This window comes from Dermacentor variabilis, chromosome 1 (assembly GCF_050947875.1).
Source record: "Dermacentor variabilis isolate Ectoservices chromosome 1, ASM5094787v1, whole genome shotgun sequence".
Lineage (NCBI taxonomy): Eukaryota > Metazoa > Arthropoda > Arachnida > Ixodida > Ixodidae > Dermacentor > Dermacentor variabilis.
The window spans coordinates 95626426-95650739 of record NC_134568.1 but is presented as its reverse complement, the minus strand read 5'-3'; the positions used below and the strand labels follow the sequence as shown (position 1 = coordinate 95650739).

The window sequence follows — 24314 nt, the reverse complement described above, 5'->3', positions numbered from 1 at the left end:
AGAGAGAGCCTCGAAAGACAGTCGGCATTCGCATGATGTCGGCCACTCTTGCAACGGACTGCAAAGTCAAATTCCTGCAAATGTAGCGCCCATCAAGCGAAGCAGCCAGACGGGTCGCGGGTGACCAACCAACCAACATAGTGAATGGTGATCAGTAACGATCGTGAAGCGGTGCCTGTAGAGATATGGGTGGAACTTCAGGACTGGAAAGACGACAGCGAGACACTCTTGCTCAGTGATGGTGTAATTCTGTTCGGCCTTGCTCAACGAACGGATGGCATAGGCAATGGCATGCTTGGTGTCACTGAAACGCTGGACGAGGATGGTGCCGAGGCCGATTCCACTTGCACCGGTGTGCAATTCAGTTGTGGCAGAGGGGTCAAAATGGCGAAGTATGGGTCTGGAAGAGAGCAGGAACTTCAGTTGACGAAACGAGGAATCACAATCTGCTGTCCAGGTGAAAGGGTTATCCTTGCACAGCAGTAAGTCAAAAGTAGGCAGTATTGGCAAAGTTGGGCACAAAACGTCGGAAGTAAGAGCAAAGACTCAAGAAGCTTCTCAGCTCACGTTGTGACTGTGGTTGTTTAAAGCCGCTAACTGCAGCGACCTTCTGTGGGTCTGGTCACACCTTATTTGTCATTAGATGTCCAAGTACTAGTACCTCTCATTGGCCAAAGTGCCATTTCTTGGAGTTGAGGGTAAGGGCAGCTTGTCAAGGTACGTCAGAACAACGTCCAGTCAATGGTTGTCCTCGGCAGAAATGCGGCCAAAAATGATGACGTCGTCTAGATAACATAAAGAAACCTCCCATTTCAGGCTGCGCAGTACCGTGTCCATAAACCTTTCAAATGTTGCAGGCGCGTCACACAAACTAAACGGCATGACATTGAATTCAAACAAGCTGTCTGGGGCCACAATGCAGTTTTACCTTTGTCAGCTGAATGCGTGGGTATCTGCCAGTAGCCCGATCGGAGGTCCACAGATGAAAAGTAGTGTAGTATAGTGTCGCCCCCTGCCAGATCTCTGTGTTATCATACATTTATGTTTTGTAGTAGTTTAGCTAGATGGTGCACCCCAATTCTGTCATGTGACGAGCTGGGACCAATCAGGAGGCGTCATCTGGCGTGTGAAGTCCTTTTTAGTAATAAACGGCCGCGAGCCGGCTCAGTCTTCGTTCCGGTTTTCTTCAGGAGCAGTTAGCTCCGAGTCTCCTTCTCTGCGTCGGCGCTCGCCGCGCGTTCGCTGGGCGTGGGCCCCCACTTGCCTGCCGCTGCCGACACAACAAGTAGGATGCAGAATGAGGCAGTCGATAATGTCATCGATCTGGTAAAGTGGATACACATCCTTTTTTGTCACAAAATAGAGATGCCGGTAGTTGACACAAAACATCCAGGACCCATCTTGTTCACGAGGATGACCAGTGGAGCCTAAGGACTAAAGGAATCTTGGATGACGATCTTGGCTAGCATGTCATAGACCTGTTGAGCGATGATCTTGTGCTCTGACACGGACACGGAGTAAGGCTTCTGCCTGATGGGATGCGCGAACCCCATGTCGATCCTGTGGCGAGCCCGCATAGTTGGAATGCAAACTTTGTTAGTGTTCTGTGCTAAATCAAATAATGACGCATGCTTCCTAAGGACGCTGAACAGGGCTTGACGCTTCTCTGATGACAGTGACTTGTTGATCATTTTTTAAAAACGCAACGAGTCTTCAGGGACACCGGGGCCAGCCCTGTGCTCTTGGGATTTGTGTGACGTGTCATTAGTTAAAGAACCTATGCTGAGACTGATATCCACTTCAAAAGAGGCAAGTCAAATACCGCTGGGTAGCACAACCGACTGGGAGGCTAAATTTAACACCCACAGTGTAGTTGTTCCGCAGGCCACAGAGAGGACACATCGAGGTACGAGCACACTTTTCTTCACAACCATCGAAGGCACAGGCTCAATTATTACATCAAATGTATCGGCGTTGACAACGCAAGCAGTAACTCGAACTCTGGATAAGGAACGTGCTGGTAATACAGCATCTTCAATGATGGCGAGCGTGCCTGAACAGGTAGCAGGTTGGTTGGCAAGAGGAGACAGGAAAAGCCAGTACCGCAGTCAACAGTGGCACCACAATGTTGTAGGAAATCGAGGCCAAGAATTACCTTGTGAGTGGATTGAGCAAGCACTGGAAATTCGGCTTGATACACGTTATCAGAGAAATAAACGTTCGCAGTGGACGCTCCAATAGGTCGGAGCAACTCTCCACTCACAGCACGAAATGCATTAGCGTTATCCCAGAGAAATATCACTTTACGGCCTAGTCAGGTTTTGAAATCTAGGCTGATAATGGAGACACTTGCTTCTGTGTCCACTAAGGCGAACGTAGCAACATAGTCCACTAAAACACGAATCTTGTTATGACACATGGTGATTGGCGGAGGCATAGGGACGTGTAGTTGATGACTGGCGACCTCACCTCCATAGGTCGTGCCACCTAGTTTCCCGACGGCGGTGATGTGAGACGTCGCCGCAGAGATGGAGACCTGTGCTGGCGTGAAGGCGGAGGCATCAAGCTCCGCACATAAGCTGATGAGTCGCTATGGTAATTCGCCTGGTGGTTTGTCCTGCTATTGGAGTCGGAAGGCCAGCGTGTCCCGTCGCTGTATCAATTGCTACGCCGATAAAAAGTGCGCTGTTGCTCATAGGACGGTGGTGACGTGCGATGGCAATGAGGACAAAATCTGGCGAGGTGACTGCGAATACCGCATTGGAAGCATTGGAAGCTCACGAGACACACTGAAATTGTCAGTAGCAGGATAACTGGCACGGCTGTCCCACTCTTGACAAACTGCAGGTGGTCTGGGTGAGTAACCATTGTGGAACTGATAACTGGGATGCGCGTTCATGGTAGGGTATGGCGCTCTTGAACGAGGAGCGAAGTTGTAGGTGGCGTCTACAGAGGCGGCAGTGATGGACACCTCACTGAAGTCGCAATGAGAAAAGGGATCTCGAGCCTGTGGAGTCGAGAGGGAAGCCGCCTCACTTTGATCAAGCTCTTCGCGCACCACTTGCCAAATAATTGACGCAAGGTCGGATGGAGTTGGGACCACGTCAACACTGGTGACGTTAGTTACGTTGCCCAGGTGGCTGAACTTCGGTGTGATACGCCGAGCTTTTAAGGCTTCAAATGTATGGCAGTGCCGAATGACGTCACTTACGGAGTCCAGACAATCTTTTCTGATGAGGAACTGGTACACGTCCTTGGCGATCCTTTTTAAAAGATGACCAACTTTGTCCTCTTTCTGTAATCTGAGGGTCCAGGGCCTTGCATAACTTCAGCACTTCCTCAATGTACATTGTGCAGGTTTTGCCGGGAACTTGGGCTCATTGCATAAGGGTTTGCTCTGCACGTTTTTTTTTTTCAGCTGCCGGATCTCTACAGCTTTACAGCTCTACTTCTCGATTTCGTCAACGAACTTTTCCTACATTGTCATGCTTTCTCTGCGTTTTTCAAGCCACACAGATGCGGTTCGCTTGAGAAAGAAGGCAACGTTGTTAAGCTGGGCGATGGCATTCCTGCCATTGAACTGACTTGTGCGTTGGTAAAAGCTGAGCCATCCATCCACGTATTTTTCCAGCAAAGGTTCACGTTTCAATGTAGGGCTGCCATGGGTAGCTGGAAGAAGGTGGCGGGTTGTCGCCGTCAGAAGCCATCTGTGGTGGCAGACCGGCAATTCGGCGACGCTCCATGGATTGCGCTTCTACGGGGGCGATTCGGCGTCATTCTTCGGGGGCGCAATTGTTTTACCTCGCACCGTCCACCAAAATTGTTACGATGGGGTGTGTTTATTTAAAGATGAATTGATGAAAAGAGGCCGCGCCGACACCAAGCTGCTGCAAAGACAAGTGCACTTTGTTCTCCTCTTCTTTCGTCCTTGCTGTAGCTTTAGCACAACAATATGCTTTTAAGAAATTATCGGATATAACGAAAGTACTTTTGTGTCAGATGCGACATTGTTATAACGAGGCTAGATTGTACAAGCATTCTATAATAAAAGTAAAAGACAGTTTTCAGAAAGATTAGTTTGGCCTTGGAGATGTCTTATTTTCTTACCTGAGGCAACCCTGCTTCATTTACCATTTTAGATATTGGGGCGAGGACTACACCATGGCACTGCCAGCTGTCAGCACCGGGATGATGTGTAAAGTTGGATCATGTTTCGAAGCGTCTGCTTAAGCGCCATCGCATGCATTGTTTTTTCTTCGTGCTGCTGTGGAACTTCGGTTGGTTGAAGTAGTTTTATGATAGTGTTTGCTCTTTGTTCTGATTTTAAAGGGACACTAAAGGCAAATATTAGGTCAAGCTAAAGTGACAGATTAGTGCTTGAGAATCTCTAAGGCATCAATATTATCGCGAACAGAGCCTTAATAATGGAGAAATTGAGGTAAATGCAGGACATGATTAGAGACTCCCCCAGGATGTTCAAGTACTTGCGCGATGACAAAAGAAATTCTCAGTTAAATTATGCCACTAGTACTCAATCACTCATTGCAAAAAACACCCTTGTGTTGTATTATAGGACGAAATAAAATGCTGCTTATTCAGTTCTATGCCATCTTTAGAAGAAATACCTCATTAATTACCCTTGACAACGATGCAGGCAGTCGAAAGGTTTTGTTTTTGTTTGACTCCACACCCTCCACGCTTTCGCATTTCAGTAGTTTCATTATTGAGTAGTGCTGCACTAGTTTTGCCGCCTCGCGAAACTCGCACAAACTGCAAGTAGTACAGAATTCAACTTCCCTGTAATGTCGCAGGATGCCCGAATAATCTATGCAGCTGCAAAGCTGCTGCAGCTTAAAAGCAGCTGCAGCGGCGAATCCACTGCTGTCTTGGCTTGGTACCGCCATCTGTCGGGCGCCGTTTTTCTCACCGATGGCAGCAAAGCGTGGTCATGGCATATGCAACGTCACCACTCCCCCGTTTGGGTGGCGGGAGATTTGAATTTAGAAAAAGGTATTAGGACCATTCAGATGCAATTTTATCGTAAAGTCTTTTCTTGGCACGAAACAAGCATTTCGAGGTTTCTGCAATGGTATTTAAACAGTCCACATTGACTTAGTAATTGCCTTTAGTGTCCCTTTAAGGTTTTACGAGCTGTATGAGAGTATACAGTGTTTCTCATTGCTGATGTGGGTCAGACCGGCAATTCGGCGACTTCGGCCTTGCTCTACATACTATCGTAGAAATAGAAAGCATGGCAGCTTTAACAGAAGCTCAACGGTCATTAAATCCAGGTGGCAAATTTTAAAGCGTGCATATGCATGTACAAAATAACAAGTTACATTTGCAAGAGTGAAGCTGTCAAATGTGTGAAGCGAGACATACACAACTAATGCAGTCCATCCTGCACACGGCAGAGCATCATATCTCGTAAATTGAAGGCTTTTAATTGGTTTGAACATATGAAGAAATTTTGTCATAGATGCTCAGAATTTACTGGTATCTTTTATTTTATTTTTCACTTTCTCGTGAACAATGTGCTCACAAGCCTGTGTCGCATCGTTCCGATGAGTCAGATAGTTATCGGTGACCGTCCATGTTCACGAATTGCACCTTCATTTCCTGTACAACTTGATACAGCAAGTCTCTTTTATTTAACTTACCAGCAACACTGCTGGTAGATAAGTCTCTGTAACAGCATAAGTTTTATCGCCCATGCAATGCAGAGCCTTTGGGATCAGCGGACACTTTTGCTAGCCTACATAAGGAGTTTATCTTGCCATGAAGTCAAGTTTTATTCACAAGTGCCCCAGTGCATGATAAGTGTAATTTTCTGTTTTTAGAGAAGAAAATGCCCAAAGAGAGCAGAAGAAAGTGAGAAACTACGAAGTGAGGAGGGGAGTGGTGATATTTTTGTTTTGTATGGTAAAAGTTATGTAATTTTATCTTATGTTTGCGTCAGGTAGCAGTCAAGGCCGTTTTTATCTATGCTACTAGTAAAAAAGATATTTTAAAAGTGTCGAATGCTTCTTATCACCATGGCAAACGTTATCAGCAACTGTAACACAGTGGCATTTGGAACACTGACAACTTTTGACAACAACTTAACTTACTATAATAACGAAATTCTGAGGTGCAATCTCTAACTAGTTAAGGCTACAGAAAAATCCATGACCAGTTTACTTTTGCACAGACCAGGTCTTCTTGCTGCATTCTAAATGAACAATCTGATCAAAAGAAATCAAATGCCTGCCTTTCCTGTATATATTCCATGATGAGTGCATTGAAAAGCATTTGGAAAGCCTTATGTAACTTTTTTCCTGTTCTAATATGAAAGTCAGTATCACTGAATGACAAGGAGCACTGTTGATGAACTATCAAAATAAAATAAACCTCCTAAATACATAGCGGGATAAAATCTTCGCGTGCATTTCTGCCATAGCGAAGCACTGTTAGGTGATCACACTTTCAATGCAAGAACAATTGCAGTGCCGGCACTTACAGTGATGGCCCACATGTACAATATATCATAAAATTATATAGCTCACCAATCCCTTCGCTAACTAATAATATTGAAACTAGGCTTTGAACATATAAGAAAATTACTTTTCACTTCATTATGTACCTTCCTACAAATTATGAACATTTCCACATCGGTGCCGTAAATGTGGGGCAATGGTCTTATTTAATTACAGTTCACTTTAGCAGCAATGTTCCAAAGTTTGCAAACATGCTTACTCAATTGCATACACAATGTTGATGCTGAATTCAATGTAAATTGAAAATGTGACATCAACACATTCTATTGCTGTACATGTGTACATGTACACATGTACATGTGTACATGTGTACATGTACACATGTACACACATGTATGCGCACACATGTATGATTGTGGCTATATTGTGCTACATGATACCTCACATGAAAATGGGAGTGCTATTGTCAAAAGCAATAATCGAAATAGAGCCACAGTCATTTCTTGTTTCCAAGCAGCACACACATAATAAAAGACAAAAACTTTTGAAGGACTGTGAAGTTATAGCTGCACCATGCAAATCAATACACTCAAGTCAAAGAGGTGCACTGCCTGGATAGGGAAAAGAGCATGGAAATGGTAAACCGGGCATGCTGAATGTTATTTCCTTCCCTGATAGGCCAGGAACTTTTTTTCATTCCTGCAAATTCTTTGATATGGTGGCTTGGTTAACGAAACAAGAATGCCAAATGGATTGATTTGTAAAAAGGGCCTACCTTATTTATTTTGCTGCTTTGGACTGAAAAAACACCTTCGCTGCCTGAAAATATACATGCACAATTAAAATAAACACATAGAATTATTAAAATGTTTCTTGCAGCCAATCTACATGAACAAGTTTTGAATAACACAGCTCTGTAACTAACCCTGGAACTGCAGGCCTGCTTAGCCACCTATGCAAAAAAGATTACCTGAGATAACCTGTACAATACAGAATGGCAGCCATTCATCTTGAAGGAAAAGAAAACAAAATTCTTAACATATTCTAGCACCTCATGAATGACGTAAAATTGAGATACTATGATAGTCAGATTACTCTGGCTGTCGTAGTATGGCTATAGCTATACTGGCAAACAGTAATGTGTCATAAACTCATTCCTGAATAAAACCTTGTTGGTTAGCATATTCATTGAGATATGCTATGATAAAGATTTGTTCTCAGATGAAAATGACACTGTAGACACATTTAGCTTTTGTGGAGAACATGCCAGAGCCATGCTTCTTTGCAATTCCTTACGTATACCACAACCTTGCTTTCTCTTTCTGGCTGCACAGCCCACGGTAAGAACTACAGTCCAGCATTTGCGACACTAACCCTCGTTGTACTCAGTAGTTAGACTGAAGAAATTGCAGGCTGTACAATTACAGTTGAACCATCCAGAAGTCAACATGATTCTTAAAAGCAAGGCGTTTCCATGTTGTTATGTTTGGCGTATTCACCGAAGAGTGGAGGCAGGAGTTATTGTTGCACCAACATCAAACAACATTCCACCGAGTCAACGTAGACACTGAGATACTGACAGTGACAGCAAATTATAGATCAGCGCAAGAACGAGACGAGTGAGGTTTTCCCAGAACTTCAGTGAAAGACACCAGGATCTCCAGACACTTTACCTTCAGGAGAGCTTAGGCCATTGGCTTCTGCCCGGTCGTCAGTGAAACACTGGGTCTCACAACCACACAACACACTATAGACGGCAGTGATGCCGATCATAACCTAATTGAGATCCTGCCGCTCCAACGAGGCCGAAAGAGCCTTTTCATACTGCATATATACAGCCCACCCAAGCAGAAGCAGGCCAAGTTCGACTACTTGATGACTAAAGCGATTGGCATAGCCAAAAATAATAGTCTGCTGATTGTAGGCGACTTCAACGCGGCTCACCAGGCATGGGGCTACACGACAGCCACATCAAAAGGCACTGCACTCCAGTACACGATACAGCAGCACCGTCTCACCATCCTCACAGACCCCGCATACCCCACACGTCTAGGAAACAGCGTCTCCCGAGATACATGCCCTGACCTCACCCTCACTAAAGGGATACAGCAAGCTTCCTGGCACAACACGGAGGAAACTCTGGGCAGTGACCACTGCATACTTGCCACCACATTGAACGTTACGCATGCACGACACCCGATAAAAAAGACAACACTCACAGATTGGACAGCTTTTCGCAAAGAGCGAGCGGATGACTCCTCAACCAGTATTACGGATCTCGAGCAGTGGGTACGAGAGCTCCAACGAGACGTAGCCAGACATTCAAAACAGATCACACTCACCACAGACATACCGGCCGTAGACCCGCACCTTCTTCATCTCTGGGAAGCACGTCGAGGCCTTGTTAGGAGATGGAAGCGCCAAAAACATAATCGTAAATTGAAACTACGTATAGCGAAACTCACGGCAACCGCGGAATGTTATGCTGAGGAGCTCACCCGTCACAACTGGCGACAACTATGCAACAAGTTGCAGGGTAATCTTAGCACGGCCAAAACATGGTTGCTGCTACGCCATCTTCTTGACCCCACACAAAGCAAGGCAATTAGCCAGCAAACAATTCAACGTATCCTGCACAACCATCCGGGTTCTGATGACGAAATCCTGGAGGAGTTGCGGGCGCGATACATAGGCGATTTCGAACCCGCACAAGGACAACCTCCAACCTACAGCGGGAGCGACAATTACGACCTCGACAAGCCGATCACCATCACTGAGGTGCAACAAGCACTCCATGCACTCACACGAAACACCACCCCAGGCAAGGACAAAATAAATAACAAGCTCCTGCGCAATCTGGATGATGGCACCATTCAATCTCTTAGTGACCTCTTTAATCATCACTGGGCAGCGGGTACGCTACCAGCAGACTGGAAGCACGCGGACATCATACTCATTCCGAAGCCAGGCAAACTCTCCAGCTTAGAAAATATGAGACCAATCTCATTGACCTCATGCCTAGGCAAGCTTCTGGAACATGTCATTCTGAACCGGCTTCAACCTTACCTAGAATCCAGCGACCTCTTTCCCGACACAATGTTCGGGTTCCGGCCCCACCTTTCTACCCACGACATCCTTCTTCAGCTGAAGGAACAAGTCCTTGAACACATCTCACCGCACAACACCGGAGCGATTTTAGCACTCGATGTCAAAGGCGCTTTTGACAATGTGGCTCACCATACCATCCTTACAAACCTAAGCCTCACGAACTGTGGTCGTAATACTTACAATTATATACGCGCCTTTCTAAGCAACCGCATGGCCACAATAGGCATTGGCTCACTCAGAACCCCGACGTTACCTACTCGCAACAAAGGAACCCCACAAGGTGCCGTTCTATCACCCACCCTTTTCAATATTGCTATGATGAAATTACCTGAGAAACTCAACGCAATACCAGGAATCAGGCATGCAATATACGCCGATGACATCACTATCTGGACCACCACTGGTTCCGAAGGAGAGAAACAAGACGCCCTTCAACAAGCGACCGACGCCGTCCAGCAATATGCAAAAACAAGTGGTCTCCGGTGCTCCCCCGAGAAGTCAGAACTATTAGTCGTTCGACAGAAATCACGAAGAAAACTCACTGAACTACCCCAAATCACACTCACCCTCGACGACAAAGAAATACCCACAGTAAACCGCGTCCGCATTCTCGGACTCCACATACAACAGGACGGCGGAGGCGCATACACCATCCAACGTCTCAAGCAGACCACCTTCCAAATCATGCGAATGGTCAGCCGTATCACCACCAAACAATACGGACTGAAAGAAGACGACATAATACAGCTCGTCCGGGCCCTGATAATCAGCCGCATTGCCTACGCTGCCCCGTACTTGCCCCTCACTCCCAAGGAACTTGATCAATTCGACGTACTTCTTCGGAAAGCCTACAAGCAAGCACTCTGCCTACCACCAGGAACAGCGACACTCAAGCTTGAAGCCCTAGGAGTCCATAATACTATAAGAGAAATTATAGACGCCCACCTCACAAACCAACGAGAATGACTAGCCCTCACACCAACAGGAAGGACAGTCCTAGCGCGCCTAGGCTACCCCACACACGGCAAAGGCCACGAACAAGCCATTCATCTGGCCCCCAACTTCCGGGAACACATCAAGGTAGCCCCTATCCCCAGACGCATGCACCCGGAACATCATGCCGATCGTCGCCAAGCTCGCGCAAAAACTCTACAGACAAAATATGGCAGTCTCCCCACCACACTATACACAGATGCTGCGCAGTACCGCCAAAAGGCAGCCATGACGGCCAGCGTTGTCGACTGTAACCTACAAGAGGTGGTCTCGATGACGGTCCGCACTGCCAGTGCCCTCGTAGCGGAGGAGACAGCCATCGCCTTGGCCATCACCTCTAGTCCGACCAACGAGTACGTCACAATCATTACTGACTCCCAGGCAGCTTGCCGTAGCTACGCGAGAGGCAGAATATCTTCAATCGCCCACCGACTCCTCAAACAAGCCTCCCAATTCCCGGACGTTGAAATAGTGTGGACTCCAGGACACGAGTCCCTCCGTGGAAATCAGTGTGCGCACGCTGTAGCCTGAGCTCATGCCTCCCGGGCGCCACAAGAGAGGGATACGGCCGCCTCCATGGAGCCCGTACCTTTACAATACAACGCCATACTACAACACCACAGATTGAACAGACGACAATACCCGCCTCCACACAAGACCCTCTCACGTGAAGACGCTGTAACATGGCGACAACTACAAACCAACACATACCCCCATCTAAGCAGACTACACGCAATACACCCTACACTATATTCATACAAATGTCCCCTTTGTAATGATTACGCCTCCCTATATCACACCACATGGGCGTGCCCCAACGTGAAGGCGGCCCCGCAAATACTCAACCCCACACCCGAGCAGTGGGAGGCCGTGCTGACTAGTTCGGGCCCTCGTAACCAGCAGCAACTGGTGCGGCGGGCCCGGGAGACAGCAAGAGCCGCAGGAGCCCTGGACTAAGGGCACAAGCAGAAAGACACCTGCTTGTCCTTTCTTTTTAATAAATGTTTCTCCTCCTCCTCCTCCTCCTCCTCCTCACTTTCTTGTTTCCAGAATTAGCTTGGGGGCAGCACATGCGGTTTGTGTCATCCTTTTCCCTATTGGAGGCGGTGTGCTGTGCCAATACGAACTACCGGACTGGTTGATTGAAACATTACCCATTCCCCTAACAAGTGATCCAGGGAAGATGGAGGGTGTTTAAGAGACATCCTGAGCGCATGGAGTGTGTGCTCCCAGAACAATGTAGTCCGCTCTGACATGAAGTTCATGCTACGAGAACAATGTACTGTGCTCCGTGCTCTGGCCAATACGAGTAACTCTTTTCTCTACATAAGTTTGCCCTTTTTACCTATTATGAATAAACCCCCAGCTCTAATCCTCCTACCTCCCGACCTTGTACTCATCACCAAGCATGACTGATCTTTACAGAGACATTGTATGCTCCCTGCTGTGTGGAATTGAGCAATATTTGGCTTATGTGTTCATGGAAGCATTCTCTCGCATTTAGTATTATGATTTATTTATCAGCGGGCATTGCAGCAGTAGAAGCTTCAGCATGTTGCCTAAACACTTCTTCTTGCTTGCACAGCCCCTGGATTTCTTCACTGGTCATGCCGTTAGTCTCCGTGGCATGGCGCCCTGCACTACTCAAACATGTGGTGATTACCGGCAATTCGACATGGTTCAGCCCTATCGTCCAGGCGTTTTCCTGCCCATGTTCTTCCTTCTCTGGTGATTCTGCGCACTCCCGTGGATGCTCCTTGCATGGCAACTCCGACAGGTGACGCCATCGGATCGTTGACGTCAAGCTTCATCAGTATAAAAGCTCCGCAGTTCCAGCGCCCCGGCAGTGGGCAATGCAGCAGCAGCAGCTTAAGCATGTTGCCTAAACGCTTCTTCTTGCTTGCACAGATACGGTACTCGGACAACCCGTACTGTATCCGATCCGACAATAATAGATTTCTGCTGCTGCTGTTTTGCCCACACAGTTACTTGTGTAGTAGACCCATGTGCAATTTTCTTATGTCCTCGATTACCTTAGTTGTCTTACTCCGAGCGGTGAAGTTGAGCTTAACCCCGGCCCCAGGAGACCGGCTTCTAAAACTGGCAAACCAAACGAATCCCAAAAAAGCTTTCTTTAACGCCCTTGAGACGTTGGCCGAGCTGGCACTGTCTAGTTGCGACAGCCCTTCTTTTGTGAAAATTCTTTCCGATTTAGTTGCTTGTCAGAAAAATATGTCACAAGACATATCTGAAATCAAAAATTCTGTGAATACACGTTTCGATGCCTTGGAATTGCGTGTGGCTGCTCTTGAAACCTCATGTTCGAATGCACTGTCTTATCAAGACTCTGGTCAGCTTCATTCAGAGGCAGCTTGCCTGACACACACTGTTGCCGCACTAACTGCCAAATATGACACCTTGAAAGCCGTTCATGAAGAAATAACATACTCCTTCATGGCATACCAGAAGATACTAATGAGAATCGTGACACACTACACTCCAAGGTTGCAAACATTTTCAATAGGCTTTCCCTTGATTGTCCGCGTATTGAACGAAGCATAGGTCAGGCAGAATGCGCGATGGGCATTCTCAACCTATCATTTTAAAATTGCTTGATTTCATCGATAAGCTAGTGATGCTGAAAAACGCTTATAAGCTGAAAAATTTCGGCCTGAAACCTTCCAAAGATTTTTCGTCCAGAGTGCCTGCAGTACTTTGTAAAAAACTATGGGACACTTCGGATGAGCAGCGGAATAACGGCTCAATTATTAAAACGAGGCTTGATAATTTATTTATAGATAATGTTCGTTAAAACTAGGACAGTGCCTCAAATAGTTCAGTAATAGCTCCTAGTTTTGATTCTAGAGTGCAAAATTTTTGAATGTTTCATTATCACTAGGTTGACAATCTCATCACTCTGCCACAGATCTTGCGATTTTGAATGTTAATGCCAGAAGCATAACTAACAAACTTCCACAGTTTCTTTCGCTAGTTTCTTCATGTTTTCCTCATGTTATATGCATCACAGAAACTTGGCTTTATGAAAATATTCACGACTCAGAATTCATGCCTCCTCGTTAAATTGCTGTTAAACTAAATGGAAAAGTTCTGCCCTTGCATAAGTCAAGTGATAAACGACTCTCTAACTACAGGCCGATAGCTCTCATACCCCAGTCATGCAACATGTTAGAGCATACTATTCACAAACATATAATCGAATTCCTTAACTCTAATGCTGTTCTGACATCTGCCCAGCATGGTTTCCATCGTGGTTATAGCACTGTAATGCAATTAGTCGGTTTTGTTCAAGATATGACTTCTAACCTGGACATAGGTAATCAAGTGGATGCCATCTTTATTGACTTCTCTAAAGCTTTTGACTTTGTGATTCACTCTAAACTACTGGTAAAATTAAATGCCATATTAAATGATCTCTGTCCTGTTTCTTCGATAGCCAGTTTTCTTCGTTGTCGCTCACAATTTGTTTAACTCAGTGGAATCAACTCCTGTCGACGTTACATTAGGCATTCCTCAGGGATCCGTATTAGGCCCTCTATTATTTCTAATATACATCAATGATTTACCTTGTAGCTCCTCAACTAAAATCAGACTTTATGCAGATGACTGCATATTATTTTAATCTATTAACTCCATTGATGACCACCACCGTCATGCCCAATCCCTTATGTCTTTCTGCGCTTGGTGCAAAATGTGCAAATGAACATCAACTGTAGTAAAACAGTTGTGATGTCATTTTCCAATAGACAAGCCTCCTCTCGTTTGATTATTCTCTGGATGGCATCCAACTTAAAAGAGTGTCTCAATATAAATACTTAAGTGTTATTCAACAGAACATCTTTTATGGTCTAAACATGCTGAATATGTAAACGGGAAAGCCCTGAACAAATTAGGTTATTTGCGCCGCACTTTAGCTAAGACCCCCTGCGATACTAAACTGCTATTATATAAAACGTCAATTCGCCCTGTTCTAGAATACGCATCTGTCGTTTGGTTCCTGTAAAAACAATGTGAAATAAGCTCGCTCAATAACGTTCAACGAAAATCTATCCGTTTCATTTGCCAAAATTACAACCACACTTTCACACCAACACAGGCTCAAAAATCTTTTGAGCATTGAGCCATTACTTTCACATTGCTACATTGAAGCCTTAAAACTTTTATATGCAATTAATAAGCCCACCTCTGGTCTTCCTGATCGTGACTCTATCACATTTACTAACGCAAGTTGTACCCGTAGCTCCCACACCTTGAACATAACACCTATTTATGTCTGTACTAGCACATTCAAGTACAGTTTTTTTCCATGTACAATAGAGCTTTGGAATTCTCTACCCAGTAACATTCGTTCACTATCACTAAAAGATTTTACAGCTACCATGGTAAGCACTTTGCTAACATGTAAAGCACTTCTTTTTGATTCTTGATGTTTTTGTGTACTATATGTGTGCTTTTAATGTGCATTGTATAGTAATGTATAATGATTCTGCTCCTGCTATAGCCCTATATTGGGCTGCAGTATATGTAAATAAATAAATAAATAAATAAATAAATAAATAAATAAATAAATCATGCTCGGGGTGTTGCAGGGCCCTTTTAAGAGTGCACCATCTTTACCTTTATATCAATTAGGCATTTTATTTGGTGTATGGCACAATTTCCTAGCACCTATCTTCTGTACTATCATATCGTCATTAATTTTTGTTGCATTTTGATTACTCTCAAGCTTAATATGTTTTGTTATTAGTTTCTTCAGATACAGTTGCTTTGTACTAGTCTGAATTCCTTTTCAATATGTCTTTTTCACATTTTGCTTAGTTTTTTCCTTATTTATGTTGGCATTTCCTTTACATACAAAATTTAGCGAGTAACTTAATTCGACTGTAGAAAAAGAAATATTGTATCTGTGTTAATGAACTTCTACTGTACTTTATCCATAATCCACATATGCCTTGAGCTACGCAAGCTCTTTCTGTATGTTTACAAAAAAACAATTAAACTGTGGGGTTTTATGTGCCAAAACCACGATCTGATTATGAGGCATGCCGTAGCGGGGGTATCTGGAAATTTGGACCACCTGGGATTCTTTAAAGTGCACATAAATCTAAGTACACTGGTGTTTTCACATTTTTCCCCCATCGAAATGCAGCCACCATGGCCAGAATTCGATCCCATGACCTTGCTCTCAGTAGCCTTCTGTATGTTTACATTCAGTGTAAACTTCAATGGAATTTTAATGGAACTAACTGAAACTGAAAGCTTCAACATCTAACCTTTTGTAGAGCATGCAATGAGGTCACCTACTCACTGTTTAATATGACAAACTCTTTGCCACTGAGAATTTGCCGCAAAAGCATTTTCATTTCAAATGGTCGCATGTTGAGGAGGTATTCGGATGCTTCATCAGCTGAAACGAAACACCCAGTGGTCAGGTGAAACTCTGCACCACAGAACCTCCTAAACTGTGCCTTTCAAAGTACCTACCAGAACACTGGAGTGAACGTCCAAGCTCAGAAACCATGACCTGGATGATGAGTCCCACACGAAGCCTCAACATCTCCTGAAAGAGCTCTGGCTCTGTTCGAATGAACATAGACAAATACACAAGCAGTTCCTGCAAGACAGAACATCAAAACATGCAATCAGCCATTTGCAACGACAATCACTATCACAAATGAATTTAAACTGAGTGAGTCACTACCACGAAATACAATGGAAGCAGCATATGACATACATGCTGCTTCCATAAATGCTAAGTTTATTTAATAAGTGTTGATTCTGTCAGCACTTATTACCAAACTGATACATCACTTTAATCCACAGCAGGAGTAGCAATATATTTGATGGCCAGCAATACAGGAATTCAAGCTACAGTTACAAAGTACAAAAACAAAGGTACAACTTTTCTACATTCAAGTACAATTGCAAAAATATGAATACTCACTCACGTTTTTCTTTATGTAACATACTTTCAAAGCTGCAACACTTTCTGAACGTTTTAAATGGGCTTGGCCAGTTACTGACCAATTTATTGAGTTCAACCTCTTAAAGCAATGCCGGAGCTATCAGCGATACCATAATGGAGGACTCCAGATTAATTACGGCACCTGGGGTCCTTACATGTGTACCCAAAGCTTCATACATTGGCCTGATCACATTATGCCCTGCCCCTGTTGAAATGTGGCTGCAACTGCCAGGAATGAAATCCAGAACCTACTGCTCAGCAGCAAAAGGCTGTAACCACAAAGTGGGTGCCTAGTCATATATATCGCAACATCCGAACTACAAATATATTACACCTCCACACACATTGTAGGATGTAGAACTCTGGTAAGACAATACTTGTCCTTTCCTGTCAATGACTAGAATCCCTGCCATGCTACTGATGACATGCCAACATATGAACATCAAATGCCACTGTGTGGTTTCCTTCAAATGGCACAATGAATGCCGTCTCGCAAACACCAGGTGTCACAGTGAGCAGAGCAGTGGAGAAAGCAAATTGGGGAGGGAAAAAAAAAACAGTGGAGAAAACAAACCAAATGAGAATTGAGTTGTGCACGTAAACCAGCCGTGGTTATCAAGGTGCATGAAGAAATATAAGGAAATAAAGCACAGCGCGGCACTGAGCATTCCCCTTGTCAGTGGAGAGTTGCAGCTTCCAGCATGCTAGGAACAACAAAAGGAGAGTAACAGCCTAAATGATTGTGAAGGCAACTTTTGGCTCTTCATCACTCTGTCAAGCACTGCGGAAAAATTCTTGGGTGAGAAAATTAATGGACAGTGTCCTTTCGCAGCTAAAACATAACTGAAGCTTCATTAAAAGTGTTGTGAGGTCTTTTTATTTATGATTCTTCCTTTTTTCACTCTACATAAAAGAGCAAATTTTGCTTATCCATACAGAACAAGCTTCAAGTTTCTGTAACACACACTTGTTTTCCGTTTGCTGTATGCTAAGGTGTAAAAATTTCATTAGCATTGCACAGAATGTATGTCGTATAGTAAGCACACATTAAAAGAGTAGAAATATTTTACATTCAACATGTAGAGAATACCAAGAGAACAGGTTTATGAGATGTACACTTAGGCACAAAAGTTTACGGACCACAAGATCTCTGAAAACATTCAATTCCCGAGCAGCCTGCAGCAGTAGCCAATAAAACTGTATACGACTATATTGTTAGCATATTCCAGTTGAGGCCCGAAATGCAAGTACCAGGCTGCGTTGTGAGGATGCGGAAATATTCAGCTTTTTCTCAGATTTCATGGTCCGTAATATTTTGTGGCTGGGTGTACAAGAGTGTTAAATGCAGTATATATTAAAAAAAACAGTGACGAAGGTTTTGCAACACACAAGACCAGACTTGGAGGCTTGCCAATCTTAGTTCAAGTCATTAATAAGCAAGCCAACAGTGCCACTGAGTCACCCACTGAAGCAAACAGAATAACACAGGAAAGGGGCCAGAATAACACAGGCATATTTCTTGTTCTCAAACGATTCTTGAACAAGACTATGAAGCAAAGTTTGTTGCAAGATGTGGGAATAAATCCATGCATTCAGTGCACGCATAATAGCACTCACATGTCCGATTAACCCTTTCTGTGCCAAGGACAAGTCCCCCCCCTTACTTGTCTAGGAATTTCCTTTCATCTACAGAGTGTCACAGACAAGTGGCAGTCATTTCATCATTTTGGTATGAATGCTGCGCTATTAAGTAATATTAAATTGCACCGACTTCCCAGCAATGAATTTTTCGAGGGTGCAGTTGGCGGGAACGAAGCAGAAGTCTAGTTGCCTTGAGTTCCAAAAATTGCACTCAATTGGCTCAACGAAAATGCTTGCACTTCTGCGATTTCCTTTCCTGGCTGTGCCAGCAATAATGTGTCGCGTCAAAAACAAAAAAGCCATGCTTATGTTCCAGGAAATATCTTGCTCCGTATAGACTGCTTTTGTGGCCTTGCCTATTTGAAACTCTCAAGCATTAAAAAATAATTTAACAATAGAAATTCAACAGAAAATAACAAATTAACTGCTGATATTGTAATAATGAAAGCTGCTGACAATAATATTGTCACAAAAGATTCTAGAAATTTTGGTCGTTTCCTGAAAAAAGAAGTTTCCACGGAAAGGGTTAACGCAGTGGACAATGAGAGGCTACAATAGTTAAAATACATCTATGACATGCAGTAATGACAGTCAAATTTAACTGTAACTGAGAACACACAGTGCTTTGCACATCAGGGGGCAGAAAACAGTGGGTACAGCTGAGGGCACAACATAACCAATGAAAAGAAACATTCAAGTATGAGAGTCAGCCAAAAAACTCGCTGCTTCTTCTACTAGTTTAAGTGCGAGAACTTCGCGATGAAATACACTTTATAGAGGATTTTCTGTTTACTAGCATCCAACATCATCCGACAGCATTCTATTAATGCAGACACAAACCTTCCCCAGTCCAGTTTAATTGCGGCACATTTTCCCCGCGCAATACCTGAATGCTCTTTGCAAACTGTCAGGAAACTAGAGCGACGCTCTCACACATGTTGTGGGAGTGTCGTGTTACATCAGCTACAATGGCAGTAGCTCCGGAGGCTCTTGCGTCGAAGTGGGCCGCCGCTCTGCGTAGCTTCAACCTCAAGTCGCAAGAGTAGGCTGTCCAGCAGGCCCGAGAGGAAGTCCCCTCATGGGAGACCTGAGCCTGAGTCGTCAAACTTTGCCGGATTTAAAATAAAGTCGTTTCCATCCATCCATGGGTATATTTGCGAAATAGCAAAGCCACAGTCGTGTTCCTAACAGCAAAGGGGGTCTGTCCTACATGTTTTTACTAACCAAAATATTTTATGTTTAAACTGATTTCTTCTTGACATATCATTCAGTTCATTTGAACCACAAGGCCTTTTGATCAAATAGCATCCCAGTACCCTCACTTTCTAGTCCTCACAAATGTGCAGCAATGACGCCCTGAAATTATTTTTCCAGACTGAGCATATTCAAGACAAATTCGGATGTATAATTAACGAGTTTTCACCATAGTTTTGACACATTCTTTAATTCCTGCATGTATCTGAGTTTATTACAGACATCACACACAGTGGGTTTCAGCTGGTGTGTCTGAGTGTGCCTGAATATAGAGCTTGCAATATTTGAGCAAGTCCTCTGGGATAACTTCAGCCATGTTGCTAACGTTATAAAAAATCATAAAATTCACAATTAGATAACAAAAATGCTCGAATTAACTTTTGAACGGTTCTGCACTGCAATGGGAAACTTGTAGTGCTTTCCGAGTGTACTTCATACCCACTTATAAACTAACAAAAAGTAATACTACTAGCTGCTTTTGACATGATAAATTAAACTGTTTGTAGTGCCAAACCATAGCACAGAGCATCAGGAGTGCAACTTCCAGGCCCGAGGGAAGCAGCAGGCCTCAGTTATGCAAAACATGTGCAAACCAGTTGCCCACAATTATCGCAGCCAGAGCTTGCAGTCAGGCAAAGCTGATTTATGAACTTTCATTGCAGAGTGACTACATTGGTTCACTACTGTTGGGCACATGCAGCCTCCAAGCCACAGTGGCAAATGGTTTACATTACTTGAGGCTGTTTCCTACTGGCATGGCAGTTGCATGTATTATGAGCTCAGCTTTGATTTGGTGCATTAAATACGCCAGACGTTATAACAAAAGCAGTAAGTAGTTAAACTATTTCATGAATCGTAACGATGGTACAAACTACTCTCAGAAACACGAATTTAAAAAGCAGCTGTAAAAACCACGAACACGCTCATGAACATGGTATTGCCCTTTTCGTGTATCGTGCGTCCATGTTTCTTACACCTGTTTTTTTTTTTAAGTCACAAATTCTTACTAACTCCTTCAGTTTTTTGTCACTTTACATTCAGAAAGTGCTACAAGTTTTCTATTATGCAGTGCTTATCTTGTCTAGTTAAGAAATCATTAACACCATATTACAAATTTTGTAGTTTTTTACATCTCTGGCAAGGCGGATGAACTTTTTCTTCTGGCAGTGTGGACGGAGTTATTCTAAAGAAAACCTGCAAATTTATCTTGCCTGCCCTCTAGTAAGGCATTTTTTAACACTGCAACTGAAATGCATTATATACCACCTTTACTCGTCTCTACCTTCCTTTCCTACTTTTGTGCGCTACGCAAACACCGCCGTTATATGCCACCCATTTTTTAACTATTACACTTTTTATAAAACTCGCCTGTGGCACAGACATCATGCCTCTTCAGGTAGGTCAGTGGAGGCAGCTGACACTGCTTCCATGACAAACTCTAGTGATCAAGTAGCTAATCAGCAAAGTTTCAGTCATTAGCTTTTTAATTATTCCCTTTAGGGTGCACAATATAACTGAATAAATGAAGCCAAATAATAGTAAAGTACTATCTATTTTGCAAAAACTCCAAAAGTAGCGCCAATGTCCAAATATGCTAAAAGAAATGCATTGGTTTTAGCTTCAACAACACACTAAAGTTTTTGTTAACACCAAGTGGAATGCCAGTGTATTTGGTTCGAAATGACTATTTTAAAGCCAATGCAACTCAGGATTTCTGCTAAGGAGATGTTACTTCACTGCCACCAGACTTTATTTCTGTAAGAGCAACATGTACCCAAAAATGCATAATTAAAAAGTTTATCGGAAGTCTGTTGGTTACCAATCTCAACATTACTATTTGTCATGCAAGTAATGTCCGCCTCTTCAAGTATAATCCACCCGAAGAGGATGAATGGCACAACATCTTTAAGGCAACTGAGAAAAAAACCTGTCGGAAACAAATGCATGACCATGCATGTAGAAAGGTAGAGAGAGAAAAATATGCAGCCAGTTTTTAAACTGGAGCACTACATTCGCAAATTAATCAATGTCAAGCACACACAGTACTTCAGTCAGTCAGATAGCTTAACCGACTGAAGCACTGGATGAAGTACATCGTCCTTTCGCCGCTCAGTTCGTGTCCAAGTTGTGGTCTGACAAAATTGTTTTTCCTTATGTCTTCTCTCTGTGTCTGAGGCAAATCACCGCATATGGATAAGCACATAGCGGTGCAACTGCTCTCTTCAGGCACAGTTTTCTTCTCTGCTGTGGCATTGATACCATAGGAAAGAGCGCAAGACTTATTGCGCATAAAATTGTGCCAGCTTTCATGTCACTGCAGCGCATTATGGGCAAAACTGCTTTTTTTTTTTTTTTTATAAACTTCTCGCAAGGCATTTTGGGATTCCTGCCATTCTGCAATGGACATCAGTGGACACCAAACAATTAGGGAAGTAACCAAATTAAAAAAACAATTAGGGAAGTGAGCCCATAAAAGCTATCACTGTAGAAACACAGGGGTGGTGCTCTATTCATGTATTATAGAGGAAAGTGTACTCTCAATGAAAATCGATGAGTGTGTTATCCAGTTCTAAGCAGCCAGTGAGTGTCTATGCAGCATTTCAACAAGTCATGGAGAAAGTTTAAAAATTTTTTAGGAATGAAGAAACTGGTGCAAGAAGTGGGTGTCAAACTGAAATGTCTTTCATTCCAATGTTTATTCTGGTTCAGAGAAAATGGCTCAGTTCAGTATCAGCTCTGAAGTGCAAAGTTAACAAATAGTCTATAAAAATCTACACACGTGTGTGTTCATGTGCTTAAACAGAACATAGCTTATGGCAGCAAAATCAAACATGTTTACCTTGATGAACGACACTGAATAAAAAAGGGAAAGCTAATTTAAACAGCATAAACTGAAGCAGTAACACAGCATCCTTCTGGAATGTAAAGTGCAGTTCACAGTGAAACTTCACTGCGCTGGTCACATGTCTTGAATTCAATGCAAGGTGAATAGAGGCAGCAAGAAATGTATCGGGGCAAAGAACACAAGAAGTGGCACACCATCCGCCATATAAATATTATTTCAGTAAGGAGAACACTCATCTTGCACCGATATGCATCCATTAGTGGTGCATGTCGTCTTGCCAGGCCACCCAACCTCCACGTGGCTGAAGCAACAGCTTATCACCCATTTCAGGTATGCAGGCCAACAATGAAAAGTCTTTGAATGACGTTACCAAGGCATGCCGAGATGCCACATAGAAAGGGCAACTGTGAGCCTTGGTAAAAAACATTGTGCGTAGCACTGATCTGACAGTGCTATGTGCATGCATCACCTATAGGTACAACATTGTACGGAGATGATGCCAAGTCTCCAGTTATGTTAGTGTAAAATTAAATTCTAGGGCTTTAGTGCCAAAACCACAATATGATTATGAGGCAAGCCATAGTGGGGGACTCTGGATTAATTTCGACTACCTGGGGTGCTGTAATGTGCACGCAATGCATGGTACATGGGCATTGTTGCATTTCGTTCGCCCCCATCGAAATGTGGCCACCACTGCTGGGCGCCAATCGCTTCACCCTCGCGGTTGTAGCGATTAAGCCACCACGGCGGGTGTTTGTTACTAAATTGTGTACCTCTCACTGAGCTACTAAACAACCCAAAACAGAGCTGCTGCCTCCCAAGATAGCAAGACACAAACATGGATTCCTCCTAAGATGACTGTACAGTTAGAAACCTAAGAACGACAGAAAGCTGAGCTAGTTGGTAAGGATTCATTATGCAAGAAAAGGTGAGGTGTGCAGACAGGACACAAGAGAAGTGGACAACACGAACGCCGACTATCAACTGAAGGGAGCACTGAGGCAAAGGAAAGAAAGACACAAAGCTCATCTGCGCAAGCTCTGTAATGGTATCACCATGTGTCAGTCGGGTACATGTGCCGGTCTACGTGAGAGATAACTGTTAAGGCACTTAATCTTTTCCTTATGTTAGCCTTTGATTACTTTACATAAGGAAGAGATTAAGTGCCTTAACAGTTATCTCTCACGTAGACCGGCACATGTGCCCGACTGACACATGGTGATACCATTCCAGAGCTTGCGCAGATGAATTTTGTGTCTTTCTTTCCTTCGCCTCAGTGCTCCCTTCAGTTGATAGTCGGCGTTCGTGTTGTCCACTTTTCTTCTCTTGTGTCCTGTCTGCATGCCTCACCTTTTCTGGCAAGATAGAAACCTAAATTCAGCCAATGCACAGAAAAAAAAAAGTACTACAGAAAGATTTCATTAACCAGCGAGAAAAAAGAAACTTCTTGCAATAAATTATTGTTAAAATTCTGTATCTGCAGGAAAAGCTGTGGTGCAGAAATGGCTCTAACTACTATACCAAGAAGCATTTTTTCACTGCATTTAAATGAAATTAATGCTCTGGAAGAAGTGTACCGAACACTGCAAGGATAAACTGATTTCATACCTTATAAAAGGCCGGTACTTTCTTAGAATTAAATTCTGCGGTTTCATGTGCCAAAACCATAATGGGATTATGAGATATGTCATGGTGGGGGACTCTAGATTAATATATATGGAATAGATCTTCAAGTCTTCATAACAGGAGCATGGACATTACAAAATTTTCAGAGATTTTCTACACGACTGGCGTTTGCGGCCACAAGAACAGAAAAATTGCCGAAATTTCAAGGTGTCTACTTAAAGTGAAAACTGGGAATTCTCGGGGATTTTAAATAGTCCGGAAATACTCAGGGTAAATTAGCTGTCATTTTATTGCAAGCGGACGAAAGTCGTTTTAATGCTGGCTCGAGTAAAAGAGGAATCATAACGAGTTGTCCTTGACGCCGTGTCGTCGGTTGGAGTTGCCAGTG

The 24314-nt window shown here is 43.6% G+C and overlaps 1 protein-coding gene across 1 annotated transcript in view; it reads right to left on the bottom strand.

The window, feature by feature from the left end:
- LOC142580923 (putative phosphorylase b kinase regulatory subunit alpha) overlaps positions 1-24314 on the bottom strand; it is a 123157-nt gene that overhangs the window by 14885 nt on the left and 83958 nt on the right. The window contains exons 24-26 of the mRNA XM_075691182.1: positions 16080-16209; positions 15904-16002; positions 7252-7295 (exon numbers count right to left, since the gene is read on the bottom strand). Coding sequence (XP_075547297.1) covers positions 7252-7295; positions 15904-16002; positions 16080-16209 — 273 coding nt within the window. The remainder of the gene's footprint in view (positions 1-7251; positions 7296-15903; positions 16003-16079; positions 16210-24314) is intronic.